Source organism: Pelobates fuscus, chromosome 13 (assembly GCF_036172605.1).
Source record: "Pelobates fuscus isolate aPelFus1 chromosome 13, aPelFus1.pri, whole genome shotgun sequence".
Classification (NCBI taxonomy): Eukaryota; Metazoa; Chordata; class Amphibia; order Anura; family Pelobatidae; genus Pelobates; species Pelobates fuscus.
In genome coordinates this window covers 64,636,037-64,659,851 of record NC_086329.1, presented here as the reverse complement: position 1 = coordinate 64,659,851, position 23,815 = coordinate 64,636,037, and the positions used below count along the sequence as shown (strand labels likewise).

The following is a 23,815-nucleotide window of genomic DNA, read 5'->3' as shown; positions in this document are numbered from 1 at the left end:
ATACTTCAGTAAGAGTATGTCTGTGACATTGTGTGTAAACTTCAGTAAGATTATGTTAGAGTAGAAATGAATGCTGTGGAGGAAAGGGACAGCTGATCAGACCTAATTGGAAACCAAATGGCAAATTTAGGTTAAAATAGCTGATTTAAAAGAATTCTCCAACTAGACTACTTTTACAGTGCAGCTGTTCTTGCTTAAACTTTGCAATTAGGTTTTCAATGCATTGCAATACAGAATTTAGTGAATAAACCTCGGAGAGAATGTGGTTGCAATCATGAGGGGGCAGCAAAATGGATCTTTGCCTAGGGCAGTGATGGCGAACCTTTTTGAGCCTGAGTGCCCAAACCGCAATACATGTCAACTTTTTTTTCCTCAAAGTGCCAACATGGCAATTAAACCTGAATACTGAGATTTAAGTTCAGAAAAAACAACTCGTACAGTTGTCCAAACTAGTTAACATCTTTTGTTTTAGAAGACACAACAGAGAGTTCAATTATACAAATTTTAAATAATGATCTTAATAGATAAAATTAAGCATATATTTATTAGTATCTCCAACAAATGCAATGCATACACACACCTGAACACATTTACACACCGACTGCTTAATACATCCATACACAGACTGTTAAATACACACACAGTCCGTTAAATGCAAACATACACACAGTCAGCTGAATACACACACACACACACACTGCTGAATACACACACATATACTGCATTGAGGGGTGCAGTGTATGTGTTTGTGTGTGAGAGGGGGTAGCGGTGCTGTGGGGGGGTAGCGGTGCTGTGTGTGTGTGTGTGTGTGTGGGGGGGGAGGGAGGGAGGGGTGCGGTGTGTGTGTGGGGGGGAGGGGTGCGGTGTGTGTGTGGGGGGGTAGGGGTGCGGTGTGTGTGTGGGGGGTAGGGGTGCGGTGTGTGTGTGGAGGGTAGGGGTGCGGTGTGTGTGTAGGTGGGGGTAGGGGCGCGGTGTGTGTTTGTGGGGGTAGGGGTGTGGTGTGTGTGTGTGTGTGTGTGTGGGGGGGGGGGGGTGTAAGGGTGTGGTGGGGGGGGTGTGGTGGGGGTAGGGGTGTGTTGTGTGTGTGGGGGTAGGGGTGCGGTGTGTGTGTGGGGGTAGGGGTGCGGTGTGGGGGTAGGGGTGCAGTGTGTGTGGGTGTGGGGGTAGGGGTGCGGTGTGTGTGTGAGGGTAGGGGTGCGGTGTGTGTGAGGGTAGGGGTGCGGTGTGTGTGTGGGGGTAGGGGTGCGGTGTGTGTGTGGGGGTAGGGGTGTGGTGTGTGTGTGGGGGGGGTAGCGGTGCTGTGTGTGTGTGTGGGGGGGTAGCGGTGCTGTGTGTGTGTGTGTGGGGGGGTAGGGGTGCGGTGTGTGGGGGGGAGGGGTGCGGTGTGTGTGTGTGTGTGTGTGTGTGTGGGGGAGGGGTGCGGTGTGTGTGTGGGGGTAGGGGTGTAGTGGGGGTGGGGGTGGGGGTAGGGGTGCGGTGTGGGTGGGGGTGGGGGTAGGGGTGCGGTGCGGTGTGTGTGGGGGTGGGGGGGTAGGGGTGCGGTGTGTGTGGGGGGGTAGGGGTGCGGTGTGTGTGGGGGGGTAGGGGTGCGGTGTGTGTGTGTGTGGGGGTATGGGTGCGGTGTGTGTGTGTGTGTGTGGGGGTAGGGGTGCGGTGTGGGGGTAGGGGTGCGGTGTGTGTGTGTGGGGGGGTAGGGGTGCTGTGTGTGGGGGTAGGGATGCTGTATTGGGGGGGTAGGAGTGTTGGGGTGATCTGTTTGGGGGTAGGGGTGCTCTGTTGGGGGGGTGGGTAGGGGTGTTCTGTTGGGGGGTAGGGGTGCTGTGCGTGTGTGTGTGTGTGGGAGGGGGGGCGTAGGGGTGCTGTGTGTGTGGGGGTAGGAGTTTTGGGAGGTAGGGGTGCTCTGTGTGGGGGGGTAGGGGTGCTCTGTGGGGGTGGGTGGGTAGGGGTGCTCTGTGGGTGGTGGGTAGGGGTGCTCTGTTGGGGGGGTGGGTAGGGGTGCTCTGTTGGGGGGTGGGTAAGGGTGTTCTGTTGGGGGGATAGGGGTGTTCTGTTGGGGGGGGGGATAGGGGTGTTCTGTTGGGGGGTGGGTAGGGGTGTTCTGTTGGGGGGGGGGTTAAGATACATTTTTTTAAAGCATACTGAGTCCCCCCCCCTTCATCTTACCTTTGGTGAATGGGAGTGGGGGGGGCACAGCCATCCCTGGTGGTCCGGTGGTGGTAAGTGTATGTGTGTGTGTGTGTGGGGGGGGGGGGTAGGGGTGCGGTGTGTGTGTGTGTGTGTGGGGGGGAGGGGTGCGGTGTGTGGGGGAGGGGTGCGGTGTGTGTGTGGGGGAGGGGTGCGGTGTGTGTGGGGGAGGGGTGCGGTGTGTGTGTGGGGGTAGGGGTGTGGTGTGTGTGTGTGGGGGTAGGGGTGTGGTGTGTGTGTGTGGGGGGGTAGGGTGTGGTGTGTGTGGGGGGGTAGGGGTGTGGTGTGTGTGTGTGTGTGTGGGGGGGGTAGGGGTGTGGTGTGTGTGTGTGGGGGGGGGGTAGGGGTGCGGTGTGTGTGTGTGGGGGTAGGGGTGTGGTGTGTGTGTGTGTGGGGGTAGGGGTGCGGTGTGTGTGTGTGGGGGTAGGGGTGCGGTGTGTGGGGGGTAGGGGTGCGGTGTGTGTGTGTGGGGGGGGTAGGGGTGTGGTGTGTGTGTGTGGGGGGGTAGGGGTGCGGTGTGTGTGGGGGGTAGGGGTGCGGTGTGTGTGGGGGGTAGGGGTGCGGTGTGTGTGTGTGTGTGTGTGTGTGTGTGTGGGGGGGTTGGGGTGTGGTGTGTGTGTGTGTGTGGAGGTAGGGGTGTGGTGTGTGTGTGTGTGTGTGGGGGTAGGGGTGCGGTGTGTGTGTGTGTGTGTGTGTGTGTGGGGGGGGGGTAGGGGTGCGGTGTGTGTGTGTGTGGGGGTAGGGGTGCTGTGTGTGGGGGTAGGGATGCTGTATTGGGGGTAGGAGTGTTGGGGTGCTCTGTTGGGGGGTGGGTAGGGGTGTTCTGTTGGGGGGGTAGGGGTGCTGTGTGTGTGCTGTGTGTGTACGTGTGTGTGTGTGGGGGGGGGCGTAGGGGTGCTGTGTGTGTGTGGGGGTAGGGGTTTTGGGAGGTAGGGGTGCTCTGTGGGGGGGTGGGTAGGGGTGCTCTGTGGGGGGGTGGGTAGGGGTGCTCTGTTGGGGGGGGTGGGTAAGGGTGTTCTGTTGGGGGGATAGGGGTGTTCTGTTGGGGGGGTAGGGGTGTTCTGTTGGGGGGGTTTAAGATACATTAAAAAAATTTTTTTTAAAGCATACTGAATCCCCCCCCCCCCTTCATCTTACCTTTGGTGAAGGGGAGGGGGGGGGGGGGGACACAGCCATCCCTGGTGGTCCGGTGGTGGTAAGTATCTAGGACAGGAGCCTGCAGCTCTCCTGTCCTCCCGCGCGATGCTGTGTGGAGCGTTGCCATGGTAACGCGCGGCAACGCTCCACACAGCTCGTGGGAGGACAGGAGAGTTGCTTCCTCGATCCCTCCCCCCTGTTTCCGGTCCTGCCGACACGGAAGCAGAGTAGGCGCCTGCCGTTTCGGGCAGGCAGGTGCCTACTCTGCAGTGATGCCGAACCTACGGCCGCGTGCCGACAGAGAGGGCCCGGCGTGCCACAGGTTCGCCATCACTGCCCTAGGGCATCAGGAATCCTTGCACAAACCCTGAGTGTGCCTACCTAACCACATTCCCTACAACATGCATTAATATTTGACAATTGTTGTTTAAACAGTCTAGATGGAGATAAATATCTGTAAATTAGTTTGTAATGGGATTCCAAATAATACATTGAAAATTAAATCATGCCATTCCTCAACTTTACATACCCTACTCAATTCACTCTCCCACTTTGACATATAGTTCATTTTAGGACATGTCTCACCAGCCAAAAAATCCTAAGACAAGGAGATGGTGCCTTTTCTGACAGGATCTGAAAGATAAAGTTTTTCCAAATTTGATATATCTTTCAAAAATAAATTTTTTAAAATTCAGATTCTGTTCAGAAATCCCAAAATGCTCGCTAATCAACGACACCATCTCCTCATACATATATTGCCATTAGTGATGTACCGAACGGTTCGCTGGCGAATAGTTCCTGGCGAACAAAGCGTGTTCGCGTTCGCCACGGCGGGCGAACATATGCGGGTTCGATCCACCCCCTATTCGTCATCATTGAGTAAACTTTGACCCTGTGCCTCACAGTCAGCACACACATTCCAGCCAATCAGCAGCACACCCTCCCTAGCAGACCCTCCCACCTACTGGACAGCATCCATTTTAGATTCATTCTGAAGCTGCATTCTTAGTGAGAGGAGGGAAACTGTAGCTGCTGTTGATTTGATAGGGAAATTGATAGCTGGGCTAGTGTATTCAGTGTCCACTACAGTTCTGAAGGACTCATCTGACCTCTGCTGTAAGGACAGCACCCCAAAAAGACCTTTTTAGGGCTAGAACATCAGTCTGCTTTTTTTTCCTGTGTAATGCAATTGCAGTTGCCTGCCTGCCAGCTTCTGTGTCAGGCTCACAGTGGATACTGTGCCCACTTGCCCAGTGCCACCACTCATATCTGGTGTCACAATAGCTTGCATTTAAAAACACAAAAAGTTTTTTCACTGTTATAGATTGAATAGCAGTTAGTTGTCTTCAAGCGGGTGTGTCAGGCCTACAGCGTGTACTCTGCCAGTGCACAGTGCCACTCATATCTGGTGTCACAGTAGCTTGCACGCATAGTACCACTAATCCAGAATAAAATGACAGGCAGAGGCAGGCCACCCCGCAGGGGCCGTCGTGGTGCTGTGATTCCCTTTTGCCTTGAATAATGCCCAGTTTTCAGAGGCCACGTACCCTGAACTTGAAAAGTTCTGAGGACATAGTTGATGTCACGACTAGTAATGTGGTCCAGCACGCAGAAACTATGTAAACATATACATAAGTCAGAAAAGGAAAAATAACAGGACAGAGCGTAAACCGGACCTTAGAATGGCCGGACTAATACGCTAGAGACAGAGAATGGTCAAAGGGAAAGCCGAGGTCAAGGAAGCCAGAAAATACTCAATACCGATAAAACAAGCCAAGTCAGGGAAACCAGAGATCAGAATAACCAGGGAAACGCCAAGGATCAGGATACCAGGAAATCAGAAACACGAAACTAGCACTTTCAGGAAACCAGGAAACTGAAACCACGACATGGCAAAGTACTAGGGTGAATTAGGGGTTTAAATACCCCTCTCTAAGCTATGATTGGTCAGAGGGCGACCTCTGACCCCAGAACGTGCGTGTGCGTTGACGTCGTGACGTCACGCACACGTTAGTATAATTCTCGGGGGCGGGGCTATCCATGGACGCGACCACGTGGTCGGCGCCATATTGGATTCGGGCGTGATGCCCGGAAGAACTACACGCGCGGTTCCCGGCTCGCCGACGAGCAGGTAAGCTCGTGTAGTCGGAGCGGTCGTGCCGGTCGGGCACGACCGTGAGGCTCGGCGGGCCGGTGACCGCAACAGTACCCCCCACTCGAAGACCGCGCACCGAGCGGGAAGGACCCGGCTTAAGAGGAAAGCGGTTGTGAAATGACCAGATAAGACGGGGCGCATGGACCCGGTCAGCAGGAACCCAACAACGTTCCTCGGGACCATAACCCTTCCAGTCAACGAGATAGGACAAGACACCTCTGGATAATTTGGAGTCCATGATAGAACGGACTTCGTATTCCTCTTGATCACCCACTACCAAGGGCGGAGGAGGAGTGGATACCCTTGTGTAGCGATTGCAAGTAAGGGGCTTGAGCAGAGACACATGGAAAGTATTAGCTATTCTCATATGAGCCGGTAGTGCCAAAGTATAGGTCACTGGATTAATACGTTGGGTAACTCGAAAGGGACCAATGTACCGAGGGGCAAATTTCATGGACGGGACCTTAAGCTTGATATGTCTTGTGGAGAGCCACACCCTGTCACCTGGAATATAGACAGGATTAGCGCCCCGTTTCTTGTCAGCTTGGACCTTCGCTCGTAATGAGGCTTTTTGCAGAGCTGAATGGACGGAATCCCAAGTATCATGAATCGAATCTAAACGGGTGTTCAAAGCGGGGATTTCTGTGTCTGAGAATGCAGAAGGAAAAACAGTGGGGTGATAACCCTGATTAACAAAGAATGGACTGTGATTAGAAGATTCATGAGTGGCGTTGTTTCTGGCGAACTCAGCCATGGGTAAGAGCTCGTACCAGTTAGATTGATTGGCATTTATAAAGCAACGTAAATAGGCTTCTAAAGACTGATTCGCCCTCTCTGCTGCTCCATTTGTTTGAGGGTGATATGCTGACGAAAAGGAGAGTTCGACGCCCAATTGTTTGCAAAAGGAACGCCAAAACCTAGAAACAAACTGGGTACCTCTGTCAGATACTATGCTTTTGGGTACACCGTGCAACCGAAAGATCTCTCTCAAGAATATTTGAACTAGATCTTGAGCAGATGGTAATTTTTTAAGTGGGACGAAATGTGCCATCTTCGTGAATCTATCAATGACCATAAGGACTGTATTAAACCCGTTTGAACTGGGTAGATCCACAATGAAATCCATGGCCAAGTGGGTCCATGGAGCACTAGGTATGGGCAGTGGTTGTAATAGTCCAGGAGGTGACCTGGGAGGAACTTTAGAAACAGCACATATTCGACATGCCCCAACATAATCTTTGACATCGTTTCTAGGAGCAGGCCACCAAAATCTCCTGGAGATGGCAGAGAGAGTTTTATGGACCCCAGGATGGCCCGCTGTGAGGCTGTCATGGAACAAATCTAGTACCTTCTTTTGAAACTGAGGTGACACATACAATTTGTCCGGAGGTTTTCCCACAGGTGCCTGAGTTTGATCTGCTATTATGGCACAGAAGAGTGGAGAAGACACTTCGGAAACTGTAGTGGCAATGAGGCATTCAGGAGGTACAATAGGATATATCACCTGTTCCGGAACTTCATCTGTCTCAAACTGCCGAGAAAGTGCATCTGCCTTGGTGTTTTTAGTACCAGGTCTGTATGTGATTACGAAATTGAATCGGGAGAGGAACAATGACCACCTAGGCTGACGAGAGGACAGTCTCTTAGCGTCCCCAATATAAGCCAAATTCTTATGATCAGTAAAGATCAAAAGTGGCTCTTTGGAACCTTCCAAGAGATGCCTCCATTCCTTAAGGGCAAGTACAATGGCCAAAAGTTCCCTATTCCCTATGTCGTAATTCCTCTCTGCAGGTGTGAGTTTGCGAGAGTAAAATCCACAGGGATGTAAAGGCGTATCAGGACTCTCTCTTTGAGACAGAATGGCTCCAACTCCTGTCTCTGATGCATCCACCTCTAGGATAAATGGTTTGGATGGATCAGGATGGGTCAGGACAGGTGCTGAGGAAAATAAAGATTTTAATCGTTCAAATGCCTCTCTTGCTTCTTTGGGCCAAGATATACAATTTGCTCCTTTTTTTGTTAAATTGGTTATAGGGGAAATCACGGAGGAAAATCCCCTTATGAATTTGCGGTAGTAATTCGCAAAACCTATAAAGCGTTGAGTAGCTTTAAGGCCCTTGGGTAATGGCCACTGTAAGACTGCCTCCAGTTTACGAGGATCCATCTGGAAACCAGACGGAGATATAACATATCCAAGGAATTGTATCTCCGTTTGGTCAAACTGGCATTTCTCCAGTTTACAGTAAAGGCCGTTCTGTAACAGGGTTTTCAGTACAATTCTCACATGTTCGTGATGTGTCTCTAGGTCTGGGGAATAGATGAGAATGTCGTCCAAATACACTAGAACGAACATGTGAAGGTACTCTCTTAGGACATCGTTGATAAAATCCTGGAATACCGCTGGAGCGTTACATAATCCAAACGGCATAACCAGGTATTCGTAATGTCCCATTCTGGTGTTAAATGCGGTCTTCCATTCGTGACCGTCCTTAATTCTGACTAGATTGTAGGCACTTCGGAGATCGAGCTTGGTAAAGACTCGAGCTCCCTTTAATCTGTCGAATAGCTCTGATATAAGGGGAATAGGGTAGGCATTTTTTATGGTAATCCTATTCAAACCCCTATAATCAATACAAGGGCGTAGGTCTCCTTCTTTTTTAGAGACAAAGAAGAATCCAGCCCCGGCTGGTGAGGTGGACCTACGGATATGACCCTTTCTGAGAGCATCCTTAATATATTCCTCCAAACAAAGATTTTCCTGGGGGGACAAGGCATAGGCTCCTCCCTTGGGAGGCATAGTCCCTGGTAATAAGTTTATAGTACAGTCATAAGGTCTATGAGGAGGTAACCCTTCTGACTGGACCTTGTTAAATACCTCTTTCAAATCCATATACTGCTGTGGAATTTGTGTGGTCAAGGGACGTGTAACAGGAACATTAATGGTGCCAATAGGTTGTGGGATTTGCTTAAAGCAAACACCTTTGCATCTCTCACCCCAACTCACAATCTCTCCTTCAATCCAATCCAAACGTGGATTGTGTTTCAGGAGCCAAGGGAAACCGAGTATTATCGGAACTGTAGGTGAAGATCTGATTTGAAAGGTAATTTCTTCAGAGTGGAGAATACCCACTGAGACAGTGATTGGCAGAGTTTCGTGTGTGATGAAAGGCTGGGTAAGAGGCCTTCCATCAATGGCCTTGACTGCTATAGGTTTCTCTTTATGTCTTAAGGGCAGGAGATGTTTAGCAGAGAACTCTTTGTCTAGGAAATTCTCCGCTGCCCCAGAGTCAATCATAGCCTCACACTGAACAGTAGTGTTCTCGAAAGATAAGGTTACTTTGACCAGGAAACGGTTCTTAGTCAATTTAGGGGACATATACATCACACCTAAGGTCGGTCCCCGTACGTGCCTTAGGTGTGCAAGTTTTCCGGCCGAACCGGGCATGACGATCTTAGATGTCCCTTCTTGCCACAATACATACATAACCCCTCGTTACGTCTGTGTTGTCTCTCTGCCTCAGTGAGTTTAGCACTACCCAATTGCATGGGTTCAGGTTCTGGAAGAGGCGTTTGGCTACTCACCACTGGGTTAGAGAAACGAGGAGCTATGGACAAATTAGAACGTCTGTTACGTTGTTTGTTTTTCTCTCTCTCTCTGAGCCGGTTATCAATGTTTATCATGTAGCAATAAACTCATTAAGACTAACCGGAAGGTCTCTAGCTGCAGTTTCATCTTGTATATTCTCAGCTAAACCTTCAGAGAAAGCAGCCACCAGACCGCTATTGGTCCAATCAACCTCAGACGCTAATGTCCTGAACTCTAGGCAGAACGACTGCCTTGCCTGATTCTCATAAGGGCTTTGGCAGCGTTCTTCTCCCTGCCTTTAGGTTCAAATGTAGCCTTAAAGGCCGTAAGAAAGGTACTGTAATCACGGGCTATTGCGTCACCACTTTCCCATAAGGGGTTAGCCCAAGTCAAGGCTTTTCCAGTTAATTGGTTCATCAGATAGCCTATTTTAGATCTATCTGTTGGGAATGAACCTGGGGAGGCCTCAAAGTGGTATTCTATTTGGTTTAAAAAACCTCTAAATTCCTTAGAATCACCTCCATAACGAGGGGGCGGTGACAAAGTTATGGACGGTGGTTTATGGGGTACGGGAACCACTACAGGTGGCGGAACCACAGGTGGTACAGGAGGGACCTCTAAATAGGCAGTCCTCTGGAGCAAGGTCTGAAATGCCTGAGCAAATTGGTCTAACCTGTGGTCCATATCCTCCACCCTATTCTCACAGGCGATCATATGTTTGCATAGTTCTGCAGGATCCATGGCCATGTCGTAATGTCACGACTAGTAATGTGGTCCAGCACGCAGAAACTATGTAAACATATACATAAGTCAGAAAAGGAAAAATAACAGGACAGAGCGTAAACCGGACCTTAGAATGGCCGGACTAATACGCTAGAGACAGAGAATGGTCAAAGGGAAAGCCGAGGTCAAGGAAGCCAGAAAATACTCAATACCGATAAAACAAGCCAAGTCAGGGAAACCAGAGATCAGAATAACCAGGGAAACGCCAAGGATCAGGATACCAGGAAATCAGAAACACGAAACTAGCACTTTCAGGAAACCAGGAAACTGAAACCACGACATGGCAAAGTACTAGGGTGAATTAGGGGTTTAAATACCCCTCTCTAAGCTATGATTGGTCAGAGGGCGACCTCTGACCCCAGAACGTGCGTGTGCGTTGACGTCGTGACGTCACGCACACGTTAGTATAATTCTCGGGGGCGGGGCTATCCATGGACGCGACCACGTGGTCGGCGCCATATTGGATTTGGGCGTGATGCCCGGAAGAACTACACGCGCGGTTCCTGGCTCGCCGACGAGCAGGTAAGCTTGTGTAGTCGGAGCGGTCGTGCCGGTCGGGCACGACCGTGAGGCTCGGCGGGCCGGTGACCGCAACAGTTGACTGGCTAACACAGGACACCCAATCTTCTACAGCTTCCGCTCGGAAACTTGACACAACATCCTCCTCCAGCTTAGCTTCGGGCACCTCTTAAGATACCACTCACCCACCTGCCGCCACCACCAACATTAGCACCACATCCTCCTGGTCCAGCATCTTAAGCCACATCAACCACTGCTGTCCTCCTTGCCCCCTCTTAACCATCCGCCACTCCGTCTCCCGCCTTGAGCAGTTCCCGCTCATCTGCCCACAGTCATGTGTCTGTCAAGGACATGTTTGAGCGTAAGAAGCCAATGTCAGAAAGTCACCCCCTTGCCCAGCGTCTGACAGCTGGCTTGTCCGAACTATTAGCCCGCCAGCTAATAGTTCGGACAATAGTTTACCATACAAGCTGGTGGTGTCTGAGGCGTTCAAAAAATGTGTAGCTATTGGGACACCGCAGTGGAAGGTACCCGGCAGAAATTTCTTTTCACAAAAGGCAATCCCCAACCTGTACTCGATTGTGCAAAAGGAAGTAATGGCATGTCTGGCACACAGTGTTGGGGCAAGGGTCCATCTGACCACTGACACCTGGTCTGCAAAGCATGGTCAGGGCAGGTATATCACCTACACTGCGCATTGGGTAAATCTGCTGACTGCTGCCATGCATGGCTCTGCAGAGGAGTTGGTGACACTGCCACGACTTGCAGGCAGTCCTGCTGCCACCTCCTCTACTCCTCCTACTCCATCCTCTTCCATAACCTCCTTGGCTGAGTCATCTTCTGCTGCTGCGTCTTGCTCCACATCAACGGCAGCTCCCCAGGTACTATTCCACATCCCGGATACGGCAGTGTCACGCCGTCTTGGGTTTGACTTGCTTGAAAGCAGAGAGTCACACCGGACAAGCACTCCTGTCCGCCCTGAACGCACAGGTTGAAAAGTGGCTGACTCCGCAGCAACTGGATATCGGCAAAGTGGTTTGTGACAACGGAAAAAATTTGTTAGCGGCATTGAAGTTGGGCAAGTTGACACATGTGCCGTGCATGGCACATGTGTGTAATCTGATCGTACAACGCTTTGTGCATAAGTACACAGGCTTACAGGACATCCTGAAGCAGGCCAGGAAGGTGTGTGGTCATTTCAGGCATTCCTACACGGCCATGGCTCACTTTGCCGATATCCAGCGGCGAAACAACATACCAGTGAGGCGCTTGATTTGCGACAGCCCGACACGTTGGAATTCAACACTCCTAATGTTCGACCGCCTGCTCCAACAAGAAAAAGCTGTTAATGAATATTTGTATGACCGGGGTGCTAGGACAGCCTCTGGGGAGCTGGGATTTTTTTTGCCACGTTACTGGACGCTCATGCGCAATGCCTGTAGGCTCATGCGTCCTTTTGAGGAGGTGACAAACCTAGTCAGTCGCACCGAAGGCACCATCAGCGACATCATACCATTTGTTTTCTTCCTGGAGCGTGCCCTGTGAAGAGTGCTGGATCAGGCCGTAGATGAGCATGAAGAGGAAGAGTTGTGGTCACCATCACCACCAGAAACAGCCTTATCAGCATCGCTTGCTGGACCTGCGGCAACACTGGAAGAGGATTGTGAGGAAGAGGAGTCAGAGGAGGAATGTGGCTTTGAGGAGGAGGAGGAAGACCAACCACAACAGGCATCCCAGGGTGCTCGTTGTCACCTATCTGGTACCCGTGGTGTTGTACGTGGCTGGGGGGAAGAACATGCCTTCATTGACATCAGTGAGGAGGAGGAACGGGAAATGAGTAGCTCGGCATCCAACCTTGTGCAAATGGGGTCTTTCATGCTGTCGTGCCTGTTGAGGGACCCTCGTATAAAAAGGCTGAAGGAGAACGACCTGTACTGGGTGTCCACGCTACTAGACCCCCGGTATAAGCAGAAAGTGGCTGAAATGTTACCAAATTACAACAAGTCGGAAAGGATGCAGCATTTGCAAAATAAATTTAAAAGTATGCTTTACACAGCGTATAAGGGTGATGTCACAGTACAACGGGAATCTAACAGGGGGAGAGGTGGAAGTCATCCTCCTCCTCCCACGACCACGCCGGCAAGGACAGGACGCTTTAAAGACGTGTTGTTGATGGAGGACATGCGGAGCTTTTTAAGTCCTACGCATCGCCACAGCCCTTCGGGGTCCACCCTCAGAGAACGACTCGACCGACAGGTAGCAGACTACCTCGCCTTAACTGCAGATATCGACACTCTGAGGAGCGATGAACCCCTTGACTACTGGGTGTGCAGGCTTGACCTGTGGCCTGAGCTATCCCAATTTGCGATAGAACTTCTGGCTTCAAGTGTCCTGTCAGAAAGGACCTTCAGTGCAGCAGGAGGTATTGTCACTGAGAAGAGAAGTCGCCTAGGTCAAAAAAGTCTAGATTACCTCACCTTTATTAAGATGAATGAGGGATGGATCCCGAAGGGACTGACACTGGGCAATACATTCGATTAAAAAAAGGCCTGATGAGATGAGCTGCCTTGGGCTAAAAATGGTCCACACGCTGCTGTATTTTAGCTCTGAATGCCGGTTGACTTGCGTGACTTATCCGCCACCAACTAGGGGTTCAAGCCGCCATGTTTTAGGGCACTTTCTGCCTGTGAAACAAACATAAATTTTTCTGGCCGCTGCTACAGCAGCGGCTGCAACAATACCTAATTTTTCAGGCATGTGTACATGACTAATTTTTCGGGCCTCTGGTGCTGCACTGTGGCTTCAAAAACCAAACCAAAAAAAAAGGCACATAACAGGGATTCAACTGATAGGAGAGGTGTGTTAAGTAGTACTATTCCTATCTGGTGGCACATTAGATTGCACGCGCAGTGCCCCAAATTTGAAGTAGGAGGACCGACCAAGCATCTTTTTCCAACTCCTGCTTCCTAAAATCGATGCCATATACACGTCCCCTGATAGGGCGCCAGCTCGTTATTCTCTTGGGTGCCAGCTCGTTATTCTCTTGGGTGCCAGCTCGTTATTCTCTTGGGTGCCAGCTCGTTATTCTCTTGGGTGCCAGCTCGTTATTCTCTTGGGTGCCAGCTCGTTATTCTCTTGGGTGCCAGCTCGTTATTCTCTTGGGTGCCAGCTCGTTATTCTCTTTTTCACTTCACTCGGGACACTTTACTGCACTATGGGCACTTAGACCCACTCTTTGTCTTGCACAGTGTTATTCCTAGCCAGCATCTGTGATGGGAAATCAGGCAGTCATCTAAACGTTTAGATTGAGCTTTAGCTTAGAACACCCTTGAAGGTGTTTAGGAGATTAGGGCTAGTTTAGAGGATTCTTCTTGGACCTCTCTGAGTCTTTATAGCCCTTCTACCTATCCAGCATTGCTGGAAACTAGCTAAGAGAAAGGGTGGCTGTGTGTATGTGATACATTTAACTTTATATCACCTTATTGACACTTTTTATGACAGCATCAGTCCGGTCTCCATACTCTCTGCCTATACCCATCTATTTAGAGGGAATTTCCTTGCCCCTGGCAATATTATATAATAGGTAATAGTATTACCATTATTACACAATTAGCCACTATAGGGGAATGAGTATAGTATCCCTTTGTTATTTATAAATGATACAATAAAGACTTTTGTCCATTACTCAGTTTACTTTAACAAAGGGTACTAACCACGGTATTAGGAAGCATTACTCTGCTTTCCCTTTCTCCCTCTATTATACACATATGCTCACTAGGATTTGTAGGTATCACTTTATTATAGTTGTCTAACCTTTTCCTATGCCAGTTTTAGATCTCCTTCTTGGGAGTTTTTTTCTTTTTTCAGTTTATTAGCATACCTGGGTACAAGCCCTCAGTGGGGCTGGCACCACCACCTGACCACATTTCCTCGCTTTTTCCATCTTTGAAGGGGTTTGGCAAAACAAGGAAATAGTCCTCTACTCGTAATAGGGATTAAACTGATAAGAATAGTACTACTTAACACACCTTATAATAATGCAGAGAGAGGCAACGCAGAGAGAGGAGTCTGAAGAAGAGGAGTCAGAGGAGGAAGGTGGCTTTGAGGAGGTGGAAGACCAAACACAGCAGGCGTCCCAGGGGGCTTGTTGTCACCTTTCGGGGACCCTTGGTGTTGTACGTGGCTGGGTGGAGGAAGAGACCTTCAATGACATCAGTGAGGACAAGGAACGGGACATGGCTAGCTTGGTATCCAACCTTGTGCAAATGGGGAGTTTGCGGTTGTGCAAATGGGTGGTTTGCGGTGCGTTCAACGGGGAGTTTGGTCTGTCACTGTGAAGCGGGCGTAACCCTTACACTACCTGATCGATACAACATCATACAGTAGGTCCCCCCCTCATTATTTTTATGGCCCCCACCCACCGCTCACAGGTGGGGGCGGGCGGGAGGACAGTAGGTCCCCCCATTGTGATTTATGGCCCCCACCCACCGCGCAGGGGTGGGGGCCAGGGGGAGGACAGTAGGTCCCCCTCCCCTTATCCTTATTTACTGAATATCCCCCGTATAACAATGTTTGGCATTTAGTGAATATTCCCTATTCTGCTCTGTGTCAGTGTGTATCAGGGTCCCTGAGGACAGGTGTCAATCCATATCTGCCAAGTGATCCTATGTAGGGGGAACAGTCCCTATTCTGCTCTGTGTCAGTGTGTATCAGGGTCTCTGAGGACAGGTGTTAATACATATCTGCCAAGTGACCCTATGTACGGGGAACAGTCCATATTCTGCTCTGTGTCAGTGTGTATCAGGGTCCCTGAGGACAGGTGTCAATCCATATCTGCCAAGTGACCCTATGTAGGGGGAGCAGTCCCTATTCTGCTCTGTGTCAGTGTGTATCAGGGTCTCTGAGGACAGGTGTCAATCCATATCTGCCAAGTGACCCTATGTAGGGGGAACAGTCCCTATTCTGCTCTGTGTCAGTGTGTACCAGGGTCTCTGAGGACAGGTGTCAATCCATATCTGCCAAGTGACCCTATGTAGGGGGAACAGTCCCTATTCTGCTCTGTGTCAGTGTGTATCAGGGTCTCTGAGGACAGGTGTCAATCCATATCTGCCAAGTGACCCTATGTAGGGGAACCAGTCCCTATTTTGCTCTTTGTCAGTGTGTATCAGGGTCCCTGAGGACAGGTGTCAATCCATATCTGCCAAGTGACCCTATGTAGGGGGAACAGTCCCTATTCTGCTCTGTGTCCGTGTGTACCAGGGTCTCTGAGGACAGGTGTCAATCCATATCTGGCAAGTGACGCTATGTAGGGGGAACAGTCCCTATTCTGCTCTGTGTCAGTGTGTATCAGGGTCTCTGAGGACAGGTGTCAATCCATATCTGCCAAGTGACCCTATGTAGGGGAACCAGTCCCTATTTTGCTCTGTGTCAGTGTGTATCAGGGTCTCTGAGGACAGGTGTCAATCCATATGTCAAGGTGTCAATATGTCATATGTCACGTGTCAATCCATATCCATTGTGATTTAGGAATGTTAGGTGATTTATGCCCTTTATGGATTAAAACCAGACTCTGCATCAACTGTGCAATTTTCCATGGGAGTTTTGCCATGGATCCCCCTCCGGCATGCCACAGTCTAGGTGTTGGTCCCCTTGAAACAACTTTTCCATCACTATTGTGGCCAGAAAGAGTCCCTGTGGGTTTTATAATTCGCCTGCCCATTGAAGTCTACGGCGGTTCGCCGGTTCGCGAACATTTGCGGAAGTTCGCGTTTGCCGTTCGCGAACCTAAAATTTGATGTTCGCGACATCACTAATTGCCATCAAAAATGCTTAACTTACATTTGTTTCATAAAATGAGTAGATACAAATAGGTCATTAATGTCTGCAACTAAATGTGAAACAATAAAAAAAGAAAATGTGTATATTAAGTTAAAATCGACTAAATAAGAGTGCTTCAATCACCTGTGGGGTCACTCCACCACACATAAAATTTGTGTAAATAGTATAAAACAGATGGTGAGAGCACACACAGAAAATAAATAAATAAATATTACCCCTATGTTCAGATAAAATCCTGTAAATATAAAATCAGGAAAAAGAACATAGGGTGATAACGTCAAAAATATATTAAAAGTGGTGTATAATTAGTCACACTCACATATTACTGAGTCACTTAAAAGCTGACTCAGACTAGAAGCCTTGAATAGATAGGGAGTAATGATGACTGGAATCCAAAGCAAACTGCAAACTTTCTCCTCTTTTAAAATGCCCAGGATGCAGGTTCTCTTTAAAAGCTTTTATTACAAAGTAAAGCAGCAACGATTTGGTGAAATACAACAGTCTCGTTCTCCACACACTGACGCGTTTCAGCCAAAGCTTTTTTCAAAGTGTGAGTCCATTCAGTTCAAATTTGCTTTAAATAGTGGTCTTTTTGCGGTCTTTCTCCGTTTGGGGTACTCGGCTCCTTGGATAAAATAAAACTTGATTGAATTAAAATAATTTAATACAACGATATTTCGAAACTTATAAAAAACTCATAACAATTAACAATAATTATGGAAACTTTTAAATATCTAAAATTAGTTTTCAGTGGGCAGTTTTGTAAAAGTCATATATCATGAGGATTAAAAACACTTAATAAAATCTGGTTTAAATATACGGATTTATTTCGAAATCGACGTTAATCCCCCTGGGTATAAGTGTGTCCAAGTAAAAAAAAAATGTCCATTTTATTCGATAGCAAAAAGGACTTTACTCGATCGCAAAAAACTTTTTTGGAACAAAAGATTCTCCTCCCACGCCCCCACGTCACTATGACAAATGCGTAAGTGAAGGGGGTAACTATGGACGCTAGGATGCCCGGATACCGGTTGCGTCAAGAAAGGGGAGGAGCCAAAAACCCTAAACGGAGAAAGACTGCGAAAAGACCACTATTTAAAGCAAATTTGAACTGAATGGACTCACACTTTGAAAAAAGCTTTGGCTGAAACGCGTCAGTGTGTGGAGAACGAGACTGTTGTATTTCACCAAATCGTTGCTGCTTTACTTTGTAATAAAAGCTTTTAAAGAGAACCTGCATCCTGGGCATTTTAAAAGAGGAGAAAGTTTGCAGTTTGCTTTGGATTCCAGTCATCATTACTCCCTATCGACTAAATGTGAAGACCAATAATCCACATCCAGCTCAGGTAAGGTAATGCGCTGGATGTAGCCCTGGACCAGATTTCAGAAGGACGAATATGAATATATATATATATATATATATATATATATATATATATATATATATTACAGAATCCAGCGCACTCACTTATTCACTAAACAATGATTTCATAGAGATTGTAATAGTTTTATTTAAAAACACCTCACCTAGGCAAAAAATTATGGGGGTTTTGTTACATTATATGATCATACATTGCATAAGCCTGCCAACTACTTCAAAGTACCCCATATTCGGCAGGTCCTATCCTAGTAGCAGCCTAATGCTTGCTCTTATGAGATTAATCCACTTACTTGGGAAATACATCCTTACTGGGACTCTCTGCAAGTCAAGGCTAAATAGGGTCCTGGAATGAGGCACCTGTAACAGGGAGGGGTGCAAAACCAAGGAGTTGGCCTGGGACTCCCAAATATATAAAAGAAACCAAGAGGGCTGCACTCACCTGAACATGCATACATTATAGGGTGCTGCTGGGGCCAAAATGCTTGCTCATTCCAGGACCCTATTTAGCCTTGGACAAAGTAAGTGAACCCCTAGTTCTAATGACATCTCCAAGAGCTAATTGGAGTGAGATGTCAGCCAACTGGAGTCCAATCAATGATATGAGATTGGAGGTGTTGGTTACATCTGCCCTGCCCTATAAAAAACACACACCAGTTCTGGGTTTGCTTTTCACAAGAAGCATTGCCTGATGTGAATGATGCCTCGCACAAAAGAGCTCTCAGAAGACCTACGATTAAGAATTGTTGACTTGCATAAAGCTTGAAAGGGTTATAAAAGTATCTCCAAAAGCCTTGCTGTTCATCAGTCCACGGTAAGACAAATTGTCTATAAATGGAGAAAGTTCAGCACTGCTGCTACTCTCCCTAGGAGTGGCCGTCCTGTAAAGATGACTGCAAGAGCACAGCGCAGACTGCTCAATGAGGTGAAGAAGAATCGTAAAGTGTCAGCTAAAGACTTACAAAAGTCACTGGCAAATGCTAACATCCCTGTTAGCGAATCTACAATATGTAAAACACTAAACAAGAATGGATTTTATGGGAGGATACCACAGAGGAAGCCACAGCTGTCCAAACAAAACATTGCTGTACGTTTACAATTTGCACAAGAGCACCTGGATGTTCCACATTAGTACTGGCAAAATATTCTGTGGACAGATGAAACCAAAGTTGAGTTGTTTGGAAGAAACACACAACACTATGTGTGGCGAAAAAGAGGCACAGCACACCAACATCAAAACCTCATCCCAACTGTGAAGTATGGTGGTGGGGGCATCATGGTTTGGGGCTGCTTTGCTACGTCAGGGCCTGGACGGATTGCTATCATCGAAGGAAAAATTAATTCCCAAGTTTATCAAGACATTTTGCAGGAGAACTTAAGGCCATCTGTCTACCAGCTGAAGCACAACAGAAGATGGGTGCTGCAACAGGTCAATGACCCAAAGCATAGAAGTAAATCAACAACAGAATGGCTTAAACAGAAGAAAATATACCTTCTAAAGTGGCCCAGTCAGAGTCCTTACCTCAATGCGATTGAAATGCTGTGGCATGACCTCAAGAAAGCGATTCACACCAGACATCCCAAGAATATTGCTGAACTGAAACAGTTCTGTAAAGAGGAATGGTCAAGAATTACTCCTGACCGTTGTGCACGTCTGATCTGCAACTACAGGAAACGTTTGGTTGAAGTTATTGCTGCCAAAGGAGGTTCAACCAGTTATTAAATCCAAGGGTTCACTTACTTTTTCCACCTGCACTGTGAATGTTTACATGGTGTGTTCAATAAAAACATGGCAACATTTCATTCTTTGGGTGTTATTAGTTTAAGCAGACTGTGATTGTCTATTGTTGTGACTTAGATGATGATCAGATCACATTTTATAACCAATTTGTGCAGAAATCCATATCATTCCAAAGGGTTCACATACTTTTTCTTGCAACTGTATCCAACAACGCGGTGGTCGAGAAGGGGTCAGCCATAAAATATCTTTAATAGAGTGAAGAGTAATCTTAGCTGCCTCCATCTCGAGCCACAGGAGGCAGATATGATCCAGGTTGAACTTAAGTGTCATCACCGTGTTTGTTGCAGGATAGTAATGGAAAAAGTTTGGCAAATCCATACCCACCCCCACACCCACTGAGCTTTTGTAGAATGAGTAGTTTGCCTTATTCACCTTATGGTAGCGCCGGCCCTGGACACACTCCATCATATTTTTTGGTCCTGTCCCAACCTAGACAAAGTTTGGAAGGATGTTCATCGATTTGTTATCTCTATAATTGACCATAACGTACCCCTATCACCGAAACTGTGCATATTTAAGAAATTCCCTGATTACTTGTCATAAAATAATACTATTATGTTGGGCCACTTACTCATATCTGCCACCTCTGTAATCCCCCACCACTGGGAATCAACTACCATACCAACTACTAGTGAAGTTCTTTAATCAGTCTTTGAAAGTAAGCGTTATGAGCTAGCATTCCGCATACCCTCTGATAATGTATCTCTTCTAAAACCTGAAAATGTGGGAAGAGAAAATTAGACATCAATTCAATGTTTCTCCTTGACTTCTACCTGACCAGACTTTTGTTTTAATTTCTTTTAACTTTGATATTCATTTTTAATACCTTAAAGGAACACTATAGTCACCTAAATTACTTTAGCTAAATAAAGCAGTTTTAGTGTATAGATCATTCCCCTGCAATTTCACTGCTCAATTCACTGTCATTTAGGAGTTAAATCACTATGTTTCTGTTTATGCAGCCCTAGCCACACCTCCCCTGGCTATGATTGACAGAGCCTGCATGCAAAAAAAAAAACTGGTTTCACTTTCAAACAGATGTAATTTACCTTAAATAATTGTATGTCAATCTCTAAATTGAACTTGAATCACATACAGGAGGCTCTTGCAGGGTCTAGCAAGCTATTAACATAGCAGGGGATAAGAAAATCTTAATTAAACAGAACTTGCAATAAAGAAAGCCTAAAAAGGGCTCTCTTTACAGGAAGTGTTTATGGAAGGCTGTGCAAGTCACATGCAGGGAGGTGTGACTAGGGTTCATAAACAAAGGAATTTAACTCCTAAATGGCTGAGGATTGAGCAGTGAGGCTGCAGGGGCATGTTCTATACACCAACACTGCGTCATTAAGCTAAAGTTGTTCAGGTGACTATAGTGTCCCTTTAATATAAACAACCTCAAAGACAATCATCTATTTCTATAATATTTGTATTAATATTGACATGTTCATTTTGACTTGCAATATTATAACATATCAAATCAAAAACATACATTTATATTCCCCTGTTTGATTGTAGTGCTAATTTTTTTTGTTATTATTATTATTGTCATTGAAAAATGTGTCAATAAAAATATTTGAAAAGAAAAAAAAACTATGCTATTACCTGCAACAGTAGAAATGTGATATATTTTTTGGAATGCCTATGTGGGCTCCAATATATATGAAGAACTACTAGACCAGGGGTCAGCAACCTTTGACACTTTGCCATGCATGGCACCCGAGGTGCCTTTGCACGACACTCAAGACTGCCAGAGCTAAAGATTACTTCCTCTCTGCACTTGTGAACAGTAATCCGCACTGGAGTAGAGCAGACCACAGCAGCTATCACAGTTCCTGTCCTTGACCTGTAAAGGGTCATCCCAGTCCCCACTGGACCCCAGGGAAGCCACCCACACTGCTGGATATACACAGAGCTACAGAACAAGCTTCTCCCGCATACAATAATACAAACATAATCCACATACATGCACACAACTCCACAAGCAATCTCTCACATGCAATACAATGAAAAATTCCCTTTCCGGGGAGCAAATGATTACATACATGGACATGACCAATATGCCTCTTCCGTACTCCTGATACATCACTACCGGATAACGATTGCATCTATAACTATACGACAGAATCAGGCAGTTACCAGCCACATTGACCAAATTACTTTTGATATACATTTGTGATGCGTCACTTACATAGTAAAATGCCGAAACAAAATGTAAGAAGCTGCCCCAGCAATGCATTAAGCCTACCTACATTACCTCCACTATATAACGAGGACAGTTACAATAAAAACATCACACCTTTGGGATAGCCCCATGTTGAAATATGTTAAATGTAAATATATTTTTTTTATTCTGTGTTTTATTTACAATTTTACTGTTTTTTTTTACTTTCTACCAATAAAATTCTATTTTATCTCTGTATCGTCTTCACTGATTACATCCTGCTTCAATTGTATGTGGTGTTAATCAAAGGAGGAATTGCCCTGGAATTTGTAAGTAGGATTCCTTAATTTATACATATTTGAAAAAATATTATCCTGGGATTATACCGTCTATGCTGATTACCTCTGAGCTTCCATTAGTCACACAGGAGGCATGGTTGTAAGCAAAACACCGGGCTTTCCTTTGGGGGCTTCCATTTCACGTGACTGTCATGAATGTCACTGCCACAGAAATTCCTCTAATGGCTGTCAGTATTACAGCCACCTAAAAAAGGATTTGCCTCTGCAATGTTGGCATTGCAGTGTCTTAAAAACTGCAATGTTTTTTACTTTCAAGATTACAAGGGCAGGACCACTGCATCCAGGCCATTTTATTGAAATAAAGTGGTCTTGGTGACTTTAGTGGTTTTTAAATGGAGATTACAAAAGATAGTAGGGCGATTAAGTATTTAGTCACTTACTGCAGTGTGACGTGATTCTCATGCATAATATGGACCTCTCATTTTGTTACCTTATCAAGGGAATTGAGAAATTTCTCAGTGATTATTGACATGGCACATCAATAATTATTTTTCCCTACACTAGTTGACTGAAACTTGTATTATTTATTCAAAGTTTTAGGAAAAAGTATAGGTATAAAACGTAACACATCTAACACTAAATTCACTCATTCACATATAATAACAGCAAAGTAGTCCAGGCACTCAAGGTTCTCATGCATAGTCTTCAGGGAAAGAAAGCAGCTTAATAAAGATCCCTTAAGGGATCGACACATTTTTGTATCTGTCTTGTTTTTCCAATAAATCTGCTGATGTATGAAGACCTTAAGTGCCCGGTCTCTCCTTTGTTTTGCTATTATTCACATATAAGTGAATTAATGCGCACATTAAATGTTCTTATTTATGTTTTTGTTTTTTAAACGTGAAGCTTCACCTGGCAGCATTGCTAATGATGTATTGCAATAATGAATTTGTTAGAAGCGAAGGTGACACCTGAGATTTGCCAAGTCTCTGGTAATTATCCGAGCATTTTGAAATCATATTAAAATCAAATTCTAATTTGAGAAGACGAGTTGCTGTTTTTTGTTCCTCCTTTGTTTGAAAAGTATTCATATATATATATATATATATATATATATATATATATATATATATATATATATATATATATATATATTTTCACAGGTCAACTCTACAATTCCCTTACTTGGACGCTCTGGACTCCTGGGAGAGCTCCGAAACAATTTCTTCACCGATGTGGCCTGTGGCAAGGGAAAGAAAGCAAGCAGCACATTTTGCATCACATCCTCGGGGCTCCTGTGTGAATTTAATGACCGGAGACTGCTGGACAAATGGGTGGAGCTTCGGGTGAGAGTGTGAAGCTCATTAAGTCCACATGTGAACACTTACCTGTGTCCCATGCAACTATCTCAGTCATTCTAGTTTGTGGTCATATGTTCAATTATGAGATTGAAATTTTAAAGACAGTGTTAACCAGCAACATTGTGTTTGTGCATGGGCATTTCCTTCCCCTGTGTATTTACAGTACAAGATTGCACATTGTGCACATGTTTAAAACCATTTATTTGTTGACCCCCCTTTTAATTTTTATTTTTAAATGGCCCAAAATTTACTCCAACTACCATGACCACTTCTGCTTTTAGAAGTGGTCATGTTGGTAGAAGTAAGTTTGTGCTTAAACCCCTGGTCCATGTGATTTTGGCAGCCCGGAACTCTATTTTCCAAATGTCAATTCTTTGCATAAAATACATATGTTTTCTAACAATAGTGTACGTCTCATTTTTTGGGTAGAGGGAATATGTTGTCTTTAGGGGTTTATACATATATTGCTATCCAGAATATAAGCAAGGCTAGCTTCAATTTTAAATGTTTGGGATTTTTAAGAGGGATAGACAGTAGAAAAATAAGGAATCTGGCAGTAGAATGGGGCTTGAGAAGTTAGTACAGTTTATTGCAAACCTGTGTGTGGCATCTT

The 23,815-nt window shown here is 46.3% G+C and overlaps 1 protein-coding gene across 1 annotated transcript in view; it reads left to right on the top strand.

The window, feature by feature from the left end:
• The window catches only part of MAPKBP1 (mitogen-activated protein kinase binding protein 1), a 535,700-nt gene that overhangs the window by 238,209 nt on the left and 273,676 nt on the right, over positions 1-23,815 (top strand). Inside the window, exon 8 of the mRNA XM_063439925.1 lies at positions 23,005-23,187. Coding sequence (XP_063295995.1) covers positions 23,005-23,187 — 183 coding nt within the window. The remainder of the gene's footprint in view (positions 1-23,004; positions 23,188-23,815) is intronic.